Below are 21,744 nucleotides of genomic sequence, written 5' to 3'. Positions count from 1 at the left end.
TTTTAGGAGAAAATTAATAATTTTTAAATTTTTAACACAATTACTAATTGTTTTTTAGTCTTCGTAACAGATTTAAAATATAAACTTTTAATAAAATCATAAAATTCCTTTGAGGGGCAATAACAATTGAATTTATTGTTTAATTAGAAACTAATAATTTTTAAATAAAAAAGAAAAATTGTAACACAGTCGAAGAAAAAGTTAAACAAGTAAAAAAATATTGTTAGACTCTTTTCTCTATTTATTTGTTCTTTAAATGTTTCTATAGAGTAATTTTTTAGAACAATTTTACAAACAATTTTTTTGAATTATTATTCTGAAAAATATATCTAAAATGGTAAAGTGAATAGTGAAATATTGGTTTGCTTTATTTAAATAATGTCATTAATTAAAACATGATGTTCTCTATCTCTTTTCTAATTTTGTAGAACAAAAGACGACAACATATTAAAAAGATGTGCTGTCTTTTTTTTTTTTTAGTTTTTCATGACAGCCTCTAATTTTCTTTTGTTTTTCAGAACATATAACCAAAAACCCATTACCAATTTTTTTATTTGTTTAATAAATATAAAGCTAAAGTTAATAGGAGCTAGAGAGATAAAATATAAAAAAAGTATACAAAATGTTGGTCCATTGTGAAGTTTTTTTTTTATTGAATAAAGTATAAATGATGTGACACACCAAGAGCCAAGAGGATTTAAAAATCGCACTTCAATTTCATGTTACAAATATCATGAATGAACAATATGAATGAAATGATGAAAAACAAAATCTTTTTTCCGAAAACAATGTTTTTAAGAAAGAAAACAATTAATATATAAATAAGTGCATACCTGTAAATGAGTTACCATCTAGAGACAATGCTTTCAAAGATGTGCAGTTACTTATTGATCTTGGAATGCTTCCCTCTAATTGATTATATGAAACAAAGAAGGTTTGTAGTAAAGGGAGCTGATGGCACATTTTTTCAGACAAATTACCATTTAAATGATTGAAGTCAAAGGCAACCTCTATCAAAGAAGACATGTTCCAAATAAATGAAGGGACTTTGCCTATAAAAAAAAATGTTTGTGTGGGGTTAGTACACATAAGACTAGCAATTCCCCAAATTTGCACGCAATGATATAAATAATACATGAAAATTTGTTAATTAGAGGCTTAACATTGATATAAAAATAATACAATTTTTGTTGGAAAGCAATTTAAAGAGGATTCTTTCAATATCAATCACCAATTGGGCATTAAATTTTCTTTTAAAGATAAAGAAATGCTAAAAAGTGATTATGGAATTAATTTCAACTATCTAATATCAACAACCAAATTATTTATATTTTGCATTAAAGTTATCTAATATATACAAGGATATAAGTTTAACGATAAATTCATCATCAGCATGAAAAGTACAATAAAATTTTAGTTTTTATATAATGAATTAAAATACTTTCAATTACATATTCTGGAATTAAATATAGAATAAACATATTTTGGCAGATATCATTTTTCCAGCAACGTCTCGTTGGCAGCTAATATTAGAAGATTCCCATTCAAATTGTTTTACATAAAATCCATAATTCTTAGAGTAGAAATGCTAAAGAGAGACAATACAATTTCACCTGTTTCAATTTAAAACTAAAGAGAATAAAAATTACATTAAAATAAGCTAATAGTTAATTACAGAGTTTGATTGATCTTTAATACTAAATTGATCTTGAAAAGAAGAAAAATAAGATAATGATAGAATGAAACAAGAAACCTATATATGAAATTATACTTATTGATGGCCATTTTCTAGGAATATAAAAATAATAATCTAGCATTGACAAATAGATTAAACACACACACACATACATATGAGAATTGAATGTATCACAAAGATTACCACCGTGCCCTGCCCCAGCTTGAGTCTTTCTATCACAGAGAATGTATATTATAAAAATATTGCAATATTCATGTACGTGTATGAACATATCTTGGAATAGCAAAATTATGGCCCTTACACTATGTGTGTTCTAATGAGTTGGCAACTCTTTGCTTCGCTAGCACATTATATAAATATAGAAAATGAGTGGAATGATGAAAACGCAAATCTCATTTCAAATTTATTTCTATTGGAGAGATTAGGAATCAAATCCAACACCGATCCACCCAAATCCATAATTATATAGATAAGGGCATATCTGTAAACAAGATAGCGCCGAAATATAATTGTATCATTATTCATAATTCACTTTAGAATTAAATAATATAATCTAGAACAAAAAGCTTTTCATTAAATGTTATTTAATGAAATTAATGTATAATTTGGATTATCTAAAATAAAGTTGAATGTTCTGTATCTATGCCTTGTAAGGTTAATCACTCATTTTGGAAAACCCTTCAAGAAAGTTTAAATGGCAGAATAATATACATTTATTTTAAAGATAAAATCAAACCAATATACGAATGTACAATATGAATGAGACGATGAGAAAGAATCCTTTTTTAGACTTATTTTATTGGAGAAAAAGATTAGGACACAAGTGCATACCTGAAAATGAGTTGATGCCCAAATATAATCCTTTTAAAGATATACAGTTACTTATTGATTTTGGAATGCTTCCCTCTAAATAGTTATCTGTAACAGACAAGAATTCTAGCAAAGGGAGTTGATGACACATTCCTTCCGGCAAATTGCCATTTAAATAATTCCTTCTAAGATAAACCTCTCTCAAAGAAGACATGTTCCAAAGAAATGAAGGAATTTCACCTAAAAAAATACAAAATATTAATTTGTTTGATGGTTAAGACAAACAAGTTTATACTTATGGAATGAAAATATCTTCAATTGAAACTTTTGGAGACAATATAAATAATACACAAAATTTCCTTGAAAGCATAAAATTATGCAAGGGGTGCATTAACCCCAATTGTTTCTTGCTATTTATATTTTACATTAAACACTCAACAAATATAAGTGTCATAAAAAGAATAAAAAAAGATATAATAATAGAATTAAACATGGAAGCTTTATGAAATTTTATTAATTGACCACATGAAATCTTCTAAGAGTTCAAAGAATACAATAATGTAACTTTAGTAGATGCAAAAAAACATAAATATTTTTATGAGATATTTGGATATATCATCAAAATTACTTTGCCACAAATACTCTTCCTGTGTAGAGAGTGTCACGAGATTATATATTAAACATATAACGCATTCACATTTTTTATCACATCATTTTAAGACTTCCTTTGAGAAATAAGGCTAACATACCCTAAATGATAATATATAAGTGCAATTAATTTGAAAAAAAAAACCACGACCTATAAATATTGGAAAGACTAATAATCATAAAATAAATTACTTGTCAGTTTGCCATGTATTGTGAGCGTTTTTTATGTGTGATTCATTGAGATATATGGATGGATTCTCTGTATTAAAAAAAATAAGAAGATTTCCTTGAAAAGACAATGTGCAGGGAAAAATGAAAAATGAAAGGTAGTATATATATTTATATAAAAAGATCGAAACCTTACTTGTCATTTCTATCAAATTAAGATAATCTTTATTATAAAATATTTTTAAATACAATTCTTTTAAATTTGTGCAGTTACTTATATTGCATTGGGATGTTTTTCGCAAATTAATAAAAATATCTATTTGGAGATCATTTTTACATAAATAGTGGTCCCACCATTATGTGACCAAACATACAAATGCACAAACACACACCCGCCCCCATCACAAACATACCAAACATATTTTAAAATTATTTTTATTTGTGAGATTAAAATAAACAAATAAAATCACACACATGGTCTAAAAAAATCATATAATTTAAACTCTTACCTTGCAAATTGTTATTGTCAAGACACAAGAATTGGAGGCTTGTCAAATTTCCAATATCACTTGGAATGATTCCTTGTTTGAACATATTATCACCTAATTGTAACTCTACCAATTCCTTGCATTGATGCCAAACGGAAGGTATTTTTCCAGACAAATCATTTCCATTGACATAGAATATTTCAAGTTTTGGAAGTCCAAAACACACATTTGTTGGGAGACTCCCAGATAAATTATTTATTGCAAGATCAACTTCTTGTAGCAGTGATATGTTAAATAATGAGATTGGTATAGAACCAGCAAGTTGATTATCTCCAAGATATATTATCTGTAGTCGTGGAAGATCACCAATCTCATTTGGTATGCCTCCTTGAAATATCAAGAAGAGAAATATTATGTCAATGTGTATCATGAGCAGTAACAATATGGAAGAACTTTTTAAAGTATGCATTTTTTATGCTTGTTTAAAGCATGAGTGCTTTCTCAATCTCGTGTTTCATGTGTTCTACATTAAAGACGATATATAGGGGTAGTTATATGCATATTTATTGACATCAGATTCAAAAGCAAAAATTATACTTAAGGATAAGATCCATAGGAAATAAAGCTCACAATGTTAGCAAATATTCTATTTGAATACATTTTCATAAAGAAAAAAATATTCTATTTGCTTCAGTGGCATGTTGCACGTGATTTATTGAAAATAAAATGATTTCAAAACCGAAAAACAAAAACTGAATAAAAAGAACACAAAATACCAAAAAATATAAATTAGTTTAGACAAATTAACTGAGATCCTTCCACGTGATCCTTGAGGGAATATATCAAGCTAACCAAATTGAGAAGTTTATAGCAAAAATAAATATAGATATAAAAATAATCCAAAGCATACCTGACAAAGTGTTATAAGACAAATGTAATAACTCAAGTGAAGATAAGTTGGTAATTGTTTGAGGAATGATTCCTGAAAGTTTGTTTCTCGAAAGTCGTAAAATTTTCAAACGCTCAAGTCTTCCTACCTCAATAGGAATGGTTCCTTCAATTAAATTAGAATTCCAATCTAATGTCTCCAACCTTGATAGATTGAATAGAGATAGTGGAATAAATCCATCAAAGCTGTTATTTTGAAGATTTAAGTGCTCTAGTGTAGATAAATCTCCTATCCATATTGGAACTCGTCCTTGAAAGTCATTGTAGCTCAAGTTCAATAGTTTCAATCTTCGCAGTTGAACTAACTCTGTTGGTATTTGACCATAAAAATTGTTGCTACTGAGATCAAGTTCAACAAGAAATGAGAGATTTCCCAGTTGTGGAGATATGGTGCCTTTAAGATCTGTGCCACCAAGATTCAAGGAACGGACCCTTCCATGGCGAGTATTGCAAGTGACACCAACCCAATTGCATGGGGAAGAAGAGAGAGACCAAGTAGATAAGGAATCATATGGATCTAAAGTGATAAAAGATTTAAGGCCAAGAAGTGCAGATTTATCTGTAGTGATGTTTGTATCAATCAAAGCTAAGGAGGATATGAAGCAATGGAGTGAGAAGATCAGGAAAACAAAGGAAGGAGGTTTTCCCATGTTTAGCATATCAGACTTGTCAAAATCGCAAGTTATGTATCTAGGAATTGTACATATATCATTTTATACTCCAGCAATTCCAAATCAAGTCAAGGCGTGCAAGCACAATGACAAATAGAAAATCAAAAGGACGCCTCTTTCATGATTGACAAGATTAAGCAATTCAACTAAAATAATAATTATAATTAGTGTGTTTGGTAAATTATATCTGTTTTTTATATTTAAAGATATTACTTTTACCATCTCACATTTGATTTTACCACATCAATATCACAGCTATCTTGAATACTTTTTGTTTCAAGCATGAAGTACTTTAACCTTCTCAGTTTTGACATGTAATTTTCTTGATAAGGCCTTTTAACATTTTCAATTGATGAATATGTAATTCCCCTCCTATTTCTACGGGGATGAGTGTTTTTAATAGAACCCAAGTAATTTTATTTTAAATAAAATAGCATGCAGTGAATGGGTTCCATATTAATCAATCAATCAAAATAAAAAATATAAGGAGAGAGGGAGGAAAAAGTTTAAGCCAATACAAACCTGAATATCGTTTCCTATAGAAATCTCATACTATGCAGAATTTTTATTTTTTGACTTGTGTTTGTTTCAAGTTAATTTTAATTCTCTACTTTTCTATTTATAGCTTATATATTTTAATGAATATACAATAAAATATATAAATTGTATAGAAAGGTTATTTGCAAAAAACACATGGTAATCTTAATTTTAAATTTAAAGTAACAGTCAATCTCTCTACAAAAGAGAAATTCAGTAGGTGACCATAAATTCCGCATTATTATTTGATTTGACGGTATGAAAATGTGGCGTAGAAAAACTGGAAAGAAAAGAGACATATAATAATAACCTTATTAATCTTAACATTGTGTTGTCTCTACCAATGGAACCCAAAATCTGTTTCACTTTCAAAATTAAATGGTCAGTCTACGAGGGACCGTATGTTAAATTATCATTTCAATATTTTAATTTGCAGTCAGTCAAAAAAATTTGTGTTTCTATATTTAACGATTTTGAGATATTCATAAGCATTTCATATGAAAGTCATAATCAACAACCCATTTGTCATGAAGTGCTTGACTCTCAAAGTCACGCTTCCTTTCACACAAAAATTATATTGAAGGATCATAAAAAATTAAAACGCAATTTGCAAATTTGATTTATAAATTTTAATTATCAATAATAATTAAAGAAGACGTGTTGACAATGTGAATAATCTGATTTTAGTTCAAAGCTGAATATTGGTCACTGTCACAATGTAAAAGATAAAGGAAAAACTAATCTGATGTATATAACCAAGTGTTTAATTAACATGATATTACGTTTACATCTCTAAAATACTTGTTACTACAGCGCGCGCGCGCACAATCTATAATATTTAATATGTTTTATCTCAAAAATACTCTTAAAAATATGCTCCTAATTAATGAAAAATTTAAAAGAGACTGAAAAAGATATTAGTATTTAATGAAAAATACTTATAAAATTTGATGTAACTTTAAAAATAGCAATTAATTTGTTATGACGCTGAGCAGTAAATTTTTTAATAAAAATTATTTTTTTTGTGGGGTCATCATACCCAGCTTTGTAAAGTCTTTCGTATTAATTGACTTGTTAAACGACTTGTGCGTGTTAAAAAAGGGAAAATTTACAATTAGGATTTTTTGTTAGAGACATTCAAATAATTGGTCATCAAAAATATATTTGCTGTTGACAAAAATGGCGTAGATATTAAATTATGATTACATATAATCAAATTCTTTTCTAGGTTATAATGCCGGTCACTTTTTAAAGTCTTCCAATATGGACTTGTGATTCACGTCTGAGAGAAAAATGTAAACGAACACTGTTAATGTCTTATTTGACACAATCCAGCTTCAAAAAGTCTTCCATCATCAATAACATATAATCAGATTTTTTATAACCATAATCCAACCTTTTTAAGTCTTCCACACTATTGACTAAGTGTTGTCATGTCTATCTTTAACAACCAACATACACATATAATTATATAGTAATTTGCAAGAAAATTACATCCTACAACCATATTAAGACCTTTTTAATATTGGAGAAATGGGAGTGCACAGTAAAAATAGCTTTCTTGATTCTTGTAGAAATCCTTGCAGATGTGTTCCTGCATGGTTCTTTGGCAGCATTTATTGACAGATGGAAAAGAAGCGATACTCCTAATTTTACCATCTCTGCATCCTCTTGACTACAAAAATACTACTCTTATTTGTAAGTTTCTTTCAGAATTTTCATCAAAATTAAGGAAAATTTTAAATCTCATTAATAATTCTGTCTAAACATTTAACAAGTTTCCAACTTCAATACTCCTATTAGATATACATACTTTAATAATAAAATACTTTAGCATTTAAAAACCTTCCCAAAATTTAATAAATTCATTAGCAAAGGGTGATGTTGCTTTATTTTGATACTTCCTAGGTAATATTGCTTTTTCAAAAAGGTAATGATACTCGGTGCTTCTTTCAAAAAATTTTAAGACATTTTTCCCTTTTAATCCAAAAAGACTTAATTTTTCTCAAAACATACTTTAAATAATAATATTGACGCAAATGAAATATTTTATAGTTAAACAATTGTATTGGATGTATTATATACATCAATATTTATTTATAAGTGTATGGCGTATTTGACTTGTGAGTAGACTTCACAGTCTTCTCATTTCATTTCACATGAATCAGTTGATAATTATCTCAAATTCGTTCAAGATAAAGTACAATTTTCAATTTTACTGACCACAAATCAAAATAATGCAGTGATATCAACATGTGATCACTCATCTATGTGATAACATAAATACAAAAGCAAAGACAAGTAAGAAGCAGAAAGCTATACCATTTTCTAAGGGAAATACAGAATCGAGAGAATAAATTTATGAACACTAGCTCAAAAGAACTTTTATTTATTTTAATTAAACCCTAACAAATTTAATCCATTAACAAGTCATCAAAGTGATCATATAGATATTTCATAATCGGATGGTGAGTGATTGTGGTTGTATCATCATTATTGCGTTGAAAAATCAAACATAAAATAATAAAAATGATAAGATAGATTTTTTTTACTTTAAATGAAAATTTATTATTAAAATTTTGAGATAATTAAATGATTGATTTCTCTAAGAAAAATATATCAACCAACGTAAAAATTGCATATATTTTACTTGATTTAACTCATCATGGGAACATGGTCTGACCCATAAGAAAACATTTAATAAGAACACAAATATGACCAAATTTTCATTATCACTTCACAGTATCTTTTCATTTACAGTCAAGTTTGGTAAGCTACAGAGATCCCCAAAAGAATGTTAGCGAGAAGACCAAAAAGCCACAAATAAATGAGATCTTAGGAATCACAATCAATGTTTCAGAACTAGAACAGGAATTGAACTAGTCAAGATACACTTCACTCAACCATGGTTGGACCTACATGAATCAAAATAATTTTTAATAAAAAAACACAGCAGAAACAAAATAACTTCAACAATATTTATCCAAATATTGTCAGATATGCTACTTGTCCTAAGATGTCCAGTAATATTTGTCCATATCAGTCTCATGCATGCTAAATTAAACTAACAAAATCTCATACTTGCCCAACTCAAAATACTATTTATTGTCTATTACAAATTACGAAAATCATCGAGTATATATGCCAAATAAATTGTCTAACTAAGCTAGTACAAATTTTCTTAATTTATTTGAGCCACTAATTAATCATATATATAATACTAAAAATTAACCAAAAGATAAATAAAAACACAAAATAACATTGTTTTGGTATATTGAAATTAAAAAAATCAAAATGAAGCACCATATTTTACAATAAACATCAAATTAAGGAAGCAATGCCGTAATTGATATTTTCTTTTCAAAAACTTTAAAGGAAAGATGAGTCAAAATTAAAAATATTGCATAATAATCTTAATTTTAAATTTAAAGTAACACTCACTTAATCCCTCTACAAAAGAGAAATTCAGTAGGTGACCATAAATTCAACCTTACATTATTTGATTTGATGGTATGAAAATGTTGCGTAGAAAAAGTGAAAAGAAAAAAGAAAATTAATATGTTCCACCATTAATATGTTCCAATAATTTCAAGAATATCTTCAAAGAATTTAAGGAATTTATTGAACTTCTAAATTTATTAATCAAATTTAGGAATTTCTAATAATTCATATAATCTTATTAATTTTAACACAACAGTGTTCTCTCTACCAATGGAATCCAAAATCAAGTTTCAAGTGTTTCATTTCAAAATTGAAAGGTCAGTCAATGAGGGACCCTATTTTCATTATCATTTCAATATTTTAATTTGCGGTCAGTCAAAAAGAAATTTGTGTTTTTTTATTGAACGATTTTGAAATATTTATAAGTTGTTTGGTATGGAATGAAGTGCGACTTTGAGGTCTACCCTCAAGTCAAGTAAGTCTCATATCTATAAACAAAGGCTAATATGCCAATGCAACCAGTAAAAGAAGTTGATGTAATGGAGGAAAAAACAATCCATTTGACAAGAAACAACTTATGAATGATTGAAAAAAAAAAAAAGAGCAACTTCATTTACCTAGCGAGAAAAAGTTTATAGCCATTATCCAACCTTTTCAAGTCTTCCACTATGGACTTGTTGTTGTCATGTCTATCCATAACAACCTGCAAACACATATAATTATATAGTAATTTGCAGGAAAATTACGTCTGCCAACCATATTTTTCTAAAAAAAAAAAATTAATCGATCCTCAATCACACGATAAGACCTTTTATGGATGGGAAATGGGAGGGCTCAGTTGGGGGAAAAAAGGATTTCTTGATTCTTGTAGAAATCCTTGCGGATGTAGTCTTGCATTGTTTTTTTGCAGCATTTATTGACATCGAAGACGAGTAAGAAACAGAAAGCTGCACACCATTTTCAAAGGGAAATGCAAAATCCAGGGAATAAATTTATGAATACTAGGTTAAGTTCATGAAACAATAATGATCAGGTGAGTACATTTTTCAAGTAAAACACGTTATCATCAAACATAAAATAATAAAAGTGATAATATAGATTTTTTTATTTTAAATGAAAATTTATTATTAAAATTTAGGGATAGTTAAATCGTTGACTACTCAAAGAAAGATATATCAACGTAAAAATAGCATGTATTTTCATCAGTTTAACTCATCATGGGAACATGGTTTGGCCCATAAGAAAAACATTTAATAAGAACACAAATAACTATAAAAAATTAAAAGATTTCCTGTAAAAGAAGTTGCGCAATGAAAAAGAAGACCAAATTTTCATCATCAGTTAACTTTTATTTCATTTGCAGTCAAATCTGATAGGCTACAGAGATTATCCCCGAAAGAACGTTATTTCATTTTCATTATCAATGTTCTCAGAACCAAACCAGGCATAGAATCAATGAGGACACTAGTTCACTGAACCGTGTATGGTTGGACCAGTCCAATCAAAATATAATTTTTAAATAGCACAGATAAAAAAATTTCAGCATTATTTAATTTATCTATGTACTGCCATACTTATCCAAATATGTTCGGTAATATTTGTTCATATCAGTCTGATACATGCTAAATTAAACCAACACAATCTCATACATGCCCAATTCAAAATACTATTTATTGTCCATTACAAATTACCGAGTATGACAAATAAATTGTCCAACTAAGATAGTACAGATTTTCATAATTTACCAGAGCCACTAATAATATATATATATATATATATAATACTTAAAAAACAACGAAAAGATAAATAAAAACACAAAATAACATAGTTTTGGATTATTGAAATTAAAATAAACAGAAAAACTGATTCTAATTAATTTTTCACTAGTTTTGGCTGGTTCTCCACTAGTTCCTAACCAAACATATGGCTAGTTTCCAATTTGACTGATTAAACTAGCCGGTCCAGTCTGATTGTGATCACACTTGTCACAATCCATTTGATGAGCAACATCGTTTTATGAATGATACAAGAGATACCTTCATTTAATTTACAAGTTCATCTTGGTAATAATTGATGGCTTTTTACCAATGGGGGTTAGGTATAGTGGAAGGAGTTAGTTCCTTACAATGTGGTGAACTAAGATTCGAATATCCACTAGGAAAGGTGCCCACATTTAGTATCCAATTGTACCTTGAATAAGATTACATCTAATAAGAGGATACTTTTGAGAAATAAAAAAATGATGACTTTTTGAAATCTTAAAATTATATGAGCACGGATCATTTTCAGATTAAATGAAAACCTGAATGACATTAGAGATTATCTTCGTTTTCCTGACCATAAAAAATGAAATAATCAATATAAAAATTAAATGAAATCATTAATGAAAAATTTAATTGTTATAAATTTTAATTAGGATTAAAAATTATTTTTTTCCCTAAACTTTTTTTTGAGGAGCATTAGGCACCCTATACTAAACTAATGTAGATAACCAAGCGTTTAATTAGCATGATACATATAAATCTCTAAAATATTTGTTAATACACATATATTTAATAAACTCTTGACAAATTCAATCCATTCACTAGTGTGGTCTGAAAATTTCGTGCATAGTGAAATGGCTGTTGAGAAAAGAAACCAAAACAAAAGAAGAGAAAGAAGAAAGAAGCTTAAGAGCCTGTTTGGTTAAGTTTTTATGTTTTGTTTTTAAAAACTATTACACAGTATAATTTTTAAAATATTTTTCCAAAACCAAGCAAAAAGAAAATTTATTTGATTCTGTTAATTTAAAAATAATTTTAGAATTCAAAATGGTCAATAATAACAGTGATTGATTAAGGTATCTGTAATTTTCAATAATGAAAATGTAATATGTTTTGAAAACAAGAAAAATAAAATGAAAACAGGTTTAAGATGTTTCTATTTTTTTAAACAATTAAATACAAAAAACTTATTTAAAAAATAAAACTCTTTTTGAAAACAGAAATCAGGTTCGAACGCTTCTGTTTTCTATTTTTTTGTTCTTAAAATAATTATGTAGAATTTTTGAAAACAAAAATGAAAAAAAATTGTTTGAGTCATTATTTTTTAAAAAACATATATAAAGTGGCGAAACAAATTAACATAACTGTCATTAATGAAAATATGATATTTTCTACCATTTCTCTTGTTTTGGAGAACAAAAAGTAAGAAACATGAAAACAGATATTCTAATTTTTAGTTTTTCAGAACAATTAATTTTTTTTCGCAATAGAAAACAAAATACACCTTTTCAAACAATTTTTTGTTTTGCAAAACAAAAGTTGTTCTGAAATGTGATTATATAAATATTTCATATGAGAACAGTGAGTGTTTGTGTATTATCATTACTGTATTGAAGAAGCAATTACAAAATAATAAATGTTATGATATGTATATTTTTACTTTAAATGAAAATTTGTTATTAAATTTAGAGATTATTAAGGTGTTAATTACCAGAATAAAAATATCTCAATCAACATAAAAGTTGCATATATTTTCCTTGATTAATTAACTCATTATGTGAACATGGTTTGGTCCACAAGAAAATATTTAATAAGAACGCAAATAACTAAAAAAAAAAAAGTTGTCCTGTAAAAGAAGTTGTCTAGTGAAAGAGAAAACCCAAGTTTCATATTACTTTGCCGTGTTCTTTCATTTGTGGTCAAAAGTTTCATAAGCTACAGTGAGGATCCCCAAAAGAACGTAACTGAGAAGACCACAAAGTCACACAAAAAAATATATCAATATTAAAGTCTTCAGAAATATAGAGGAAACATGTTGGCGTGCTTGATGGTAGTCAAATTTGTGTTTTATATATCAGCCCTTTGTAGTCACAATCCATTTGACAAGAAACAGCTTCTTATGAATGAAACAAGGAACAGTGCAGCTTCATTTCATAGATATAGTCAATTAAAGTTTGATGAGTTTTGGGATATATGTTTTTGTGAAGGGATATTTTCGTTAAACACGCTATTTTTAACACCAAAAAAGCTAGTAATAAAAAAATTAATAATATTAAATTCTATTTTTCTGTAAATGCCCTTAATAAATTGTATTGTAGAGAGATTAATATAATATTGATTTAATTGAAATGTAATATTGAAAAGTAGTTACAATTCTTTACCATTGTAGTGATACAAATCATTTTTAACTATTTTTCTTTATCGGCCATGTGAAGTAGTTAAATCCTTTCCATATTTTGGTAATTACTGTTGCAAAAACCGGCACTAATATAGATGATGATAAACAGTGATCGAAAATATAGATAATAAGCCGTGTGAATAAAGACTCCTTTGGTATGCTTATATAAGCAAAATTGTTTAAGTTAATACAAAACATGATTTGATTATCACTGATTTGGTGAAATGATCCATGTTTTATAAGCGCACGCCAATGTCGCCACCACATACACATATATGTAGTAGAATTTGGATCTTACTATTGGCATATTAGCACACTTATAAATGCTGTCTCTATAATCTTATTCTTCATAGAGATCAAGAGAAAAATTATAATATGAAGGTTGGATTTCGAGATGAAGCATCATTGCTCGTAATAGTTTTGCAAAAGTACTGGTCTGAATCTATTGATATTATGATGACCTTACATGACCATCCCGTGAGATATATGACAGCCATATTTGATTATGTATAAATATCTAGCCTTTACTCGATCCCATCCTATATATAAATTATCTTTTGAGAAAAATTGGTGATGCTTTCTATGAATCACTTTATATATATATATATATATATATAAAGTGAATAATCATTAAATTACGTTCTTTATCTAGTAAAAATATTACGTTCTTCCTATTTTACTTTTTTTTCACAATTTTCTTAGTAGGGTAAAAAATAATGTTATATATGAGAGATAAAATATATTTAAGGTCATAAAATATTTAACAAGGATAAATTAGAAAATTTCTTTCTTTTTAAACAACACTGATAATTTAATTACTTAATTCCAGTAAGGTAATTATAAGTAATTTGTATATAGCAAGGAAAAGAGTATGTAATATTACTATGGGATCCTTGAAATTAACTTCCAACTTTGTCATGTTGCAATAATTATTTCTTTTTACTATTGATGCATCACGCATGTCCTGTTGATTTTTTTTTTTTGTTTCCATTTTGTAGACGTTGCGGTGCAATAATAATTGGGAGTAGTGGAAATTAAAGCAACTTTAGAAAATGAGTACAAGCAATTCTTTTGAATTTTGATGGTGTTTTTGGCTCTATTAAAGTCATCTGCTCACAAGACTTTGAGATTTACTTTAAGTACACCATATATCAACAAAAAAAAAAAAGTTGATAGCTAGATATAGTCAATTAAAGTCTGCAAACTTTTGAGGTCTAATCACAAATCTAGTATGCCATATACATGAGGTTGATTTAATATTTATAATTTATATTGCAATTAAAAAGTGAGTTATGCAAAATTTATAATTTATAAGTAACATGGCCTGTTGTTCAATTTTATCAAAATCTCCAAGAGGTTAGTTATTTGTCAACACACACATGTTTAATGAATAAATTCAATACATTCACTAATGCGGTTTGATTATTGGATTTGATTTTGAAAATTGTATCGTTGGCGTGCTTGATAAAAAACAGCTTTGACAATAAACAACGCAGCTTCATTTAATTTACTTATATGTTAAAATTTTATATCAGTTATAATTTACGTCTTTTTGAATTCCTTAAAACTATGCGAGCAAGGATCAGTTTTAGATTAAAGGAAAGCCTGAATGAAATTTTAGAGTTTGTAACCTTTTTCCTGAATATAAAATTAGTGAACCATGATACGAAGTCTTGATTGTTGGATTTAATTTTAAAAATTGTATTGTTGGGTTTAGGTAGACTTAAGTCACGATGTGAACATGGTCTGACTCATGAGATAAATATTTATTGAGGACAAAAACAATATGAAAGATACAAAGAATGAGAAAGAAAATGCGTATTGTACAATTTCTTTTGCTATCACATTGATGAGTGGCCACAATTTGATTATCATTACATTATTTTGATTTGTGGTCGGTAAGAAAGAAAATTGTGCTTTTATAATGGAAAATTTACATATAGGTCTCATATAAGGAACTTATTCACCAATAAGTCTTGCAAAATTAAACAAATACAATAAAGCCTCTTGGAACTTAGCTGTAATTGAAATTTTAAGTGAAAATACCTTTATATCCCTATACTCTTAGCTTCCGTCACCGGCTTGTTCCCTTTTCCTGCTACGTATGCATTTGAACTATGAGAGGAATATTCATTTCTCGTAATGATTGACTCCTGCAATTATATCGTGGAATCTAGCATCCTCAGAATCAGACTAGTTGTATATGCTAGAAAGAAATTTCAATTTCAAATTTATGGAACAGTACACTCCGTTTTGCTGCTCTCTACTATTAGGGCTTTGATTTCCGAACTGCATGAAGAGCAAGAACAAGCATACATTCGAGCCAATTCAACGGCACAACTACCTTCTATGAAGTATGCGCGTTTTTAGGTTTTAGTCCTCTTCATAATCGCATAGTTTTGCAACGTTTTGGTTTGATTATTTTTTGGAATACTGGTCAAAATTATGGTAGCTTTCTTACTGGTGAAAGTTTACTTCTAAACCAACTTAATACTTGGCTTTTGCAGAATCATGATGCCTAGTTATTGTTTCCTTTGACAGTCAAGCAGATAAATGATGCATTTTAGTCCAGCGATGATAAGGCTAATATGATTATTGATGGTGTGGAGGTTAATAAAATGAGTTTCTTGAATTGTAATTGACAGTTGTTGTGGTTTTCTTTTCTCTTATTCTGCTAGTTTGAGTTAAAATCGGCAGCTTCTAGAATTTTTTTGGAAAAAATTACATATAAGTTTCGTGGAGCAGACTTATTTACAAATAAGTTCCATGAAATTTAGAAACCACAGCCAGGTCCACTGGGACTTGAGTGTAATTTGAAATTAGGCTGCAAAGACAATAATACCCCCATTAAATATACATTACGTCAATTAAATAATTAATTTACAATTACTTCATTATCAATTTACAACTATAATTTTAACATTTTATAATTATAACTTCACATATCCAATAGTTAAACAATAATGCATTACAAACAAAGTTTAACATTAATTGTTTACAGCTACTTTGCCAGTAATTGCCAATCATAACTTTAACTTTTTACAATTGTAACTTGACATATTTAATAGTTAAATTGATCAGTTTAGTTATTAGATATATAAAGTTGCAGTTGTAAAAAGTTGAAATTATAATTATAAATTATTGATGAAATGATCGTAAATATGTATATATGTTTATTTGACTAATGTAATGTACATATATTTAATAGGGATATTATTATCTTTTTATCTAAATTTTAAATTATACTTAGATCCCAAGGGACCTAGTTGTAGTTCTGAATTTTGCAAAACTTGTTTGTAAATAACTCAACTCCATGAGACCTACATGTAATTTTTACATTTTTTGTTTCAAAAAGTAAGGCATAAGGTCTTCTTTTATTAAAATTCAAATTACATTCCAGTCCCTGGAGACTTGACTGCATTTTTTAAAATTTGAGTTTTTTTTTTTTTTTGCAAAGAAACTTCTTTCATGAGATTTGTACATAATTTTCCCTTTTGTAATTGCCCTTGATTTTTACCATGACAACTTTGTTTGCAACTATTGTTAATCAAAAGTATTTTTGAAAAGTTGTAAAAGAAATTTAACAAGTCAAGTCGAGATATTTCTCAAGTTTGAGATATTTATAAGGTGTTTTGAGTGAAATAAATTAAGTGTAACTTTAAGGTCTACTCACAAGTTAAGTACGCCATATACCTACAAGTAAAAAGTTAATAAATACAGTCAATTAAAGTTTGAAGAATTTTGGAATATATGTTTATGTGAAGGGACATTTATGTGAAGCACGCGATAGTTGTATTCAAAGACTTTGAGAAGAAAAATCTGGCAGAAGAGTTTTTTAGGGGAGGAAAAAAAAAAATTACGCCTCTTATTTATTTGTAGCACCAACAAAAGTTTGTCAACATTAAGAGGACCCACTTAATTGTTGTATAATGCATTGCAGGAAAAAAAAATCTAGCTAAAGAATGAAAGCCTTTAGCTAAGAAAAATTAAATATTGTTTTGCCTCTTAGCTTGTTTATTTAGCCAATCCAACATATTGTTACTTCCATTACTTTTACAATTTTACTTTCATAATAATTACCACTTAAATGGTACCATGAATCACTTTGTATAAAAAAAGGTGAATCATCATTAATTAGTAATTATGTTGTTCATCTAGTAAAAATAATACTCCTTCCATTTCAAATTATAAGACACTTTTGAGGGAGATTAATGTCCCAAAATATAAAATACTTTAATAAAATAAGGTTTAATTAATAATGTTTTTTTTTAGTATTACCCTTCCCATTTTATATTTTTTCTCCTTAATATTCTTTCATAAATGAAGTATCAAATGAAAAGTATTTTCAAAAATTTATATTTTTATCTTTAGAAAAATAAGAGAGAATTACTTTAAGGTCACACTCAAGAAATTAATACTCCCAGGTCAATTGACAACTGAGCTTAAGTGAATGTCCATAAGCTCAATTGTCAATTTGTTGTCATTCTCCTATGCTCAATTGTCAATGGACCTATAAATAATTAATTGTCTTGAGTGAAGACTTGTATGTTCCCAAAAATAAAGTTGTAAAGTGGATTTAATGAGCTTCATATATCACAAAAATAAAAGTTGATAGCTAGATATATTCAATTAAAGTCTGCAGACTTTCAAAATCTACTCACAAATCAAGTATATATGCCATATACATGAGGTTGATTTATAATATGTATGGAACTTACAAAGTGAGTTATGCAAAATTTATAATTTATAAATAATATATGGCCTATTGTTAAATTTTATAAAAATCTCCAAGAGGTTGTTATTTGTTAATACGCACATTTAATTAATAAATTCAATACATTCACTTATGTGGTCTGATTATTGAATTTGATTTCGAAAATTGTATCATTGGCTTTCTTGAGAAGAAACAACTTTGACAATAAACAATGTAGCTTCATTTAATTTACTTATATGTTAAAATTTTATATCGGCAATAATTTATGACTTTTTGAAATCCTAAAAGCTATACGAGCAAGGTTAGTTTTAGATTAAATGAAAATCTGAATGAAATTATAGGGATTATCACATTTTTTTTCTGAATATAAAATATGAAATAATCAATATAAAAATTAGTGAACCATGTTACAAAGTATTAATTATTGGATTTGATTTGACAATTGTATTGTTGGGTTAAGGTAGACTTAAGTTACGATAATATTTATTAAGGACACTAAACAGTATGAAAGATTGAATGCTGTCTCCAAAAAGAAGTTGATACAAAGAACGAGAAAGAACATTGTGCATTGTGTAATTTCTTTTGCTATCACATTGATGAGGAATTACATTTTAATTATCATTACATTATTTTGATTTGTGGTCGGTAAAAAAAGAAAATTGTATTTTATAAGGGGAAAATTACGGATAGGTCCCATATGAGGGGCTTATATAAGGGAAAATACCATTAACAAAAAATTAATAACATTAAATTCTTCTTTTTCGTTAATGCCCTTAATAAATTGTACTGTAGGGAGAGATTATATAAGAAAAAATTAAATGTAATTAATATATATTAATTTTAATTAGATGGTAATCTTGAAAAGTAGTTACAACTCTTTATCATTATAGTAATAAAAATAATTTTTGACTATTTTTGTTAATCCATGTGAAGTATTTGATATCGAAATTTATTGAACTTCTAAATTTATTAATAAAATTTAGAAATTTCTAATAAGTCTATAATAATAAACTTATTAATCTTAGTATTGCTGTGTTTTTCTACCAATGGGAACATGGTACATTTCGCAAGGACACAATCATGCACTTTGAAAGATTAATTGTTGTCCCCTAAAAGAAGTCAATTAAAGACTAAATACTTTTGAGATATTTCCGTGAAACACGCAGTAGTTGTATCCAATGCATTTGAGAAGAAAAATCTAGCTAAAGATTGAGAGTCTTTAGCTGAGAAAAATTAAATATTGTTTTGTGCCTTGTTTATTTAGCCAATTCAACACTGGTACTAGCTTTACCTTTACTTTCATAATAGTTACCACTTAAATGATACTAAATTGATTATTGAATAATTATTTTTACACACATCTTCATGAGTTGCAAGGCAATTTAATTCAAACTAGTGTTTGCTAGCTATACATGCATCCAAATTATTGTTATACATTCTATGCATTACTAGACTCAGGGTTAATGATTTATAATTTATATGGGCATTTCAAAAAATGAGCTATGCAATTCATAATTTATAAATAATAATTTGGCTTGTTATTAAATTTTATCAAAAGGCAAGATTTTTATTTTTTGTGGAACTCGGTTTTTGTAGAATTGACAGTATGTCTTGTGAATACTTTTTACCAATTCAGTAAAATAATTTGCATAGAAATAAAGATGTTAAAACTTCAATAATTCTTATAATAATAAACCATAGATCTGAAGATTATAATTATGTTTTCTCTCGACCAATGCAACCCAATCCACTTTCAAGTGTTTTACCTTCTTAAACAAACGGACTTATGAAAAAGAGGGGTCCTTTGGTTCAAACCAAGCCCAAAAGAAACATGAAAAAACAATACCAACTCAATCCCTTTCAAATCCAAACCCACATCTGTCTGCCAAACAAATTAGCTTAACGTATTCAATTTCTTCAATCCAAGTATGTATACCTTCTACTAGTATTGTCGGGACAATGGGCCCGAATATAGCTAGGGCCAGGGTAGTGGTTTAGGTAGTGCAATTAAATTTTGAATTTAAAAGTATTAGCCTTAATATGTTTAAAAAAGGGCCAGTCCTATTGTTATCATTATAAAAATTTTAGTTGGAAAAAAAAAAAACAGAAACCCTATAACTAAATTAGCTAAGGCCCCCTTAAGCAACATGTAGATGTCATTCACGAAACGAAGTCATGAGTCAATAGTCATGGTTATGATATTGGATTTAGATGTTTAAATTTTACATATTTGTTGTGGATTTACTTAAATTTATTTTTTTAAACTTCATCATATGTGTAATAGCTTTTTTGGGATTATAAATGTGTTTATTAGGTTTTTAAATTGTAAAAGAAAAAACTACCTGCCCTTTTGCTGTGAGGGCCAAGGCTGGTTTTAAAAAATAAGAACCCTAAAATATTTTCAGGCTTTTAAGATTCAGCCCTAATCCCATATCCATATGCTAGTTATTTGCCAATGCATCACCACATTGGTTATCTTTCTTCACCATTGCCATGCCACTTTCAGAAGTCTGCTTCTTGGTTCTGCATATTCTTCTCTCATATCCAGCCGTCTAAAGCTCATTTTCCAACGCTACTCAAGTCCATAAATTTGCCACCACTGCATGACAGTAACCAATCTTCTTTACATTACCTAATTTTGATTTAAGTTTATGCAAAAGCTAGCTCCTCTATTTCAATTTTGATTTCATCGCTTTATTGTTATTACTTTTTTCCTTATAACCACAAGAATTTAAAAGAAACTGATTCCAACTTATCTACATCTCTTTGCTGTTTTCTTTCTAAGAAAAATCATACAAGTTCAATGACATTTTTTGTATGTAATGCTTTTAGGAATAAAATTAAAAATGAATGATAAATATAGACAAAGAATAATTGAAAAATGACAATAAAATCTCACCAAAATATATAAATAACCCTCGAAGTCCCTGAGTAACTTTTTGACATTAATAATTTTAGATTAAATGTCTGAATTGCCCCTTTTTAAATTAAAATTAACGGGTCTAGTTTAATTTTTCAATCACAACTTTTATTTAAGCAATCACAACTTTGCATATGAAATTTCTTTTTATCATTAAAGTCCAACTTTTGAAGATAATCAATCACAACTTTTATTTAAGCAATCACAATTTTGTGAATCACAAGAATTGAATATATAAGAATTGAAATTACAACTTCTCATGTGAAATTTCTTTTATCATTAAAGTCCAAATTTTGAAAATAACTAGTTACAATTTTACTTTAAGCAATCACAACTTTTATGATGTAAATTGCAAGAATTGAATAATAAATCGATCACAATTCCCATGTGAACCCATTATGTCTTTAAAAAGGGGACAATTTAATCATTTAATATAAAATTATTAATATAAAAAGGTACCTAAGACTTTAAAAAAATTATAATATTTTAAGAGACCTGATTATTATTTATATATTTTAGTGAGATTTTATTATATTTTTTCA

At 27.7% G+C, this 21,744-nt stretch overlaps 1 protein-coding gene across 1 annotated transcript in view; it reads right to left on the bottom strand.

Moving 5' to 3' along the window:
• Nucleotides 1-5,408, bottom strand: part of LOC129286443 (receptor-like protein 43) — a 30,318-nt gene extending 24,910 nt beyond the window's left edge. Inside the window, exons 1-3 of the mRNA XM_054922405.1 lie at nt 4,934-5,408; nt 4,721-4,861; nt 3,832-4,197 (exon numbers count right to left, since the gene is read on the bottom strand). Coding sequence (XP_054778380.1) covers nt 3,832-4,197; nt 4,721-4,861; nt 4,934-5,408 — 982 coding nt within the window. The remainder of the gene's footprint in view (nt 1-3,831; nt 4,198-4,720; nt 4,862-4,933) is intronic.
• Nucleotides 5,409-21,744: the final 16,336 nt, after the last annotated feature.

Source organism: Prosopis cineraria, unplaced genomic scaffold, assembly GCF_029017545.1.
Source record: "Prosopis cineraria cultivar Desert tree isolate PC_DT_omini unplaced genomic scaffold, ASM2901754v1 PC11, whole genome shotgun sequence".
Lineage (NCBI taxonomy): Eukaryota > Viridiplantae > Streptophyta > Magnoliopsida > Fabales > Fabaceae > Prosopis > Prosopis cineraria.
Note: the sequence above shows the minus strand (reverse complement) of the source record. Positions and strands in the feature narration are given on the sequence as shown.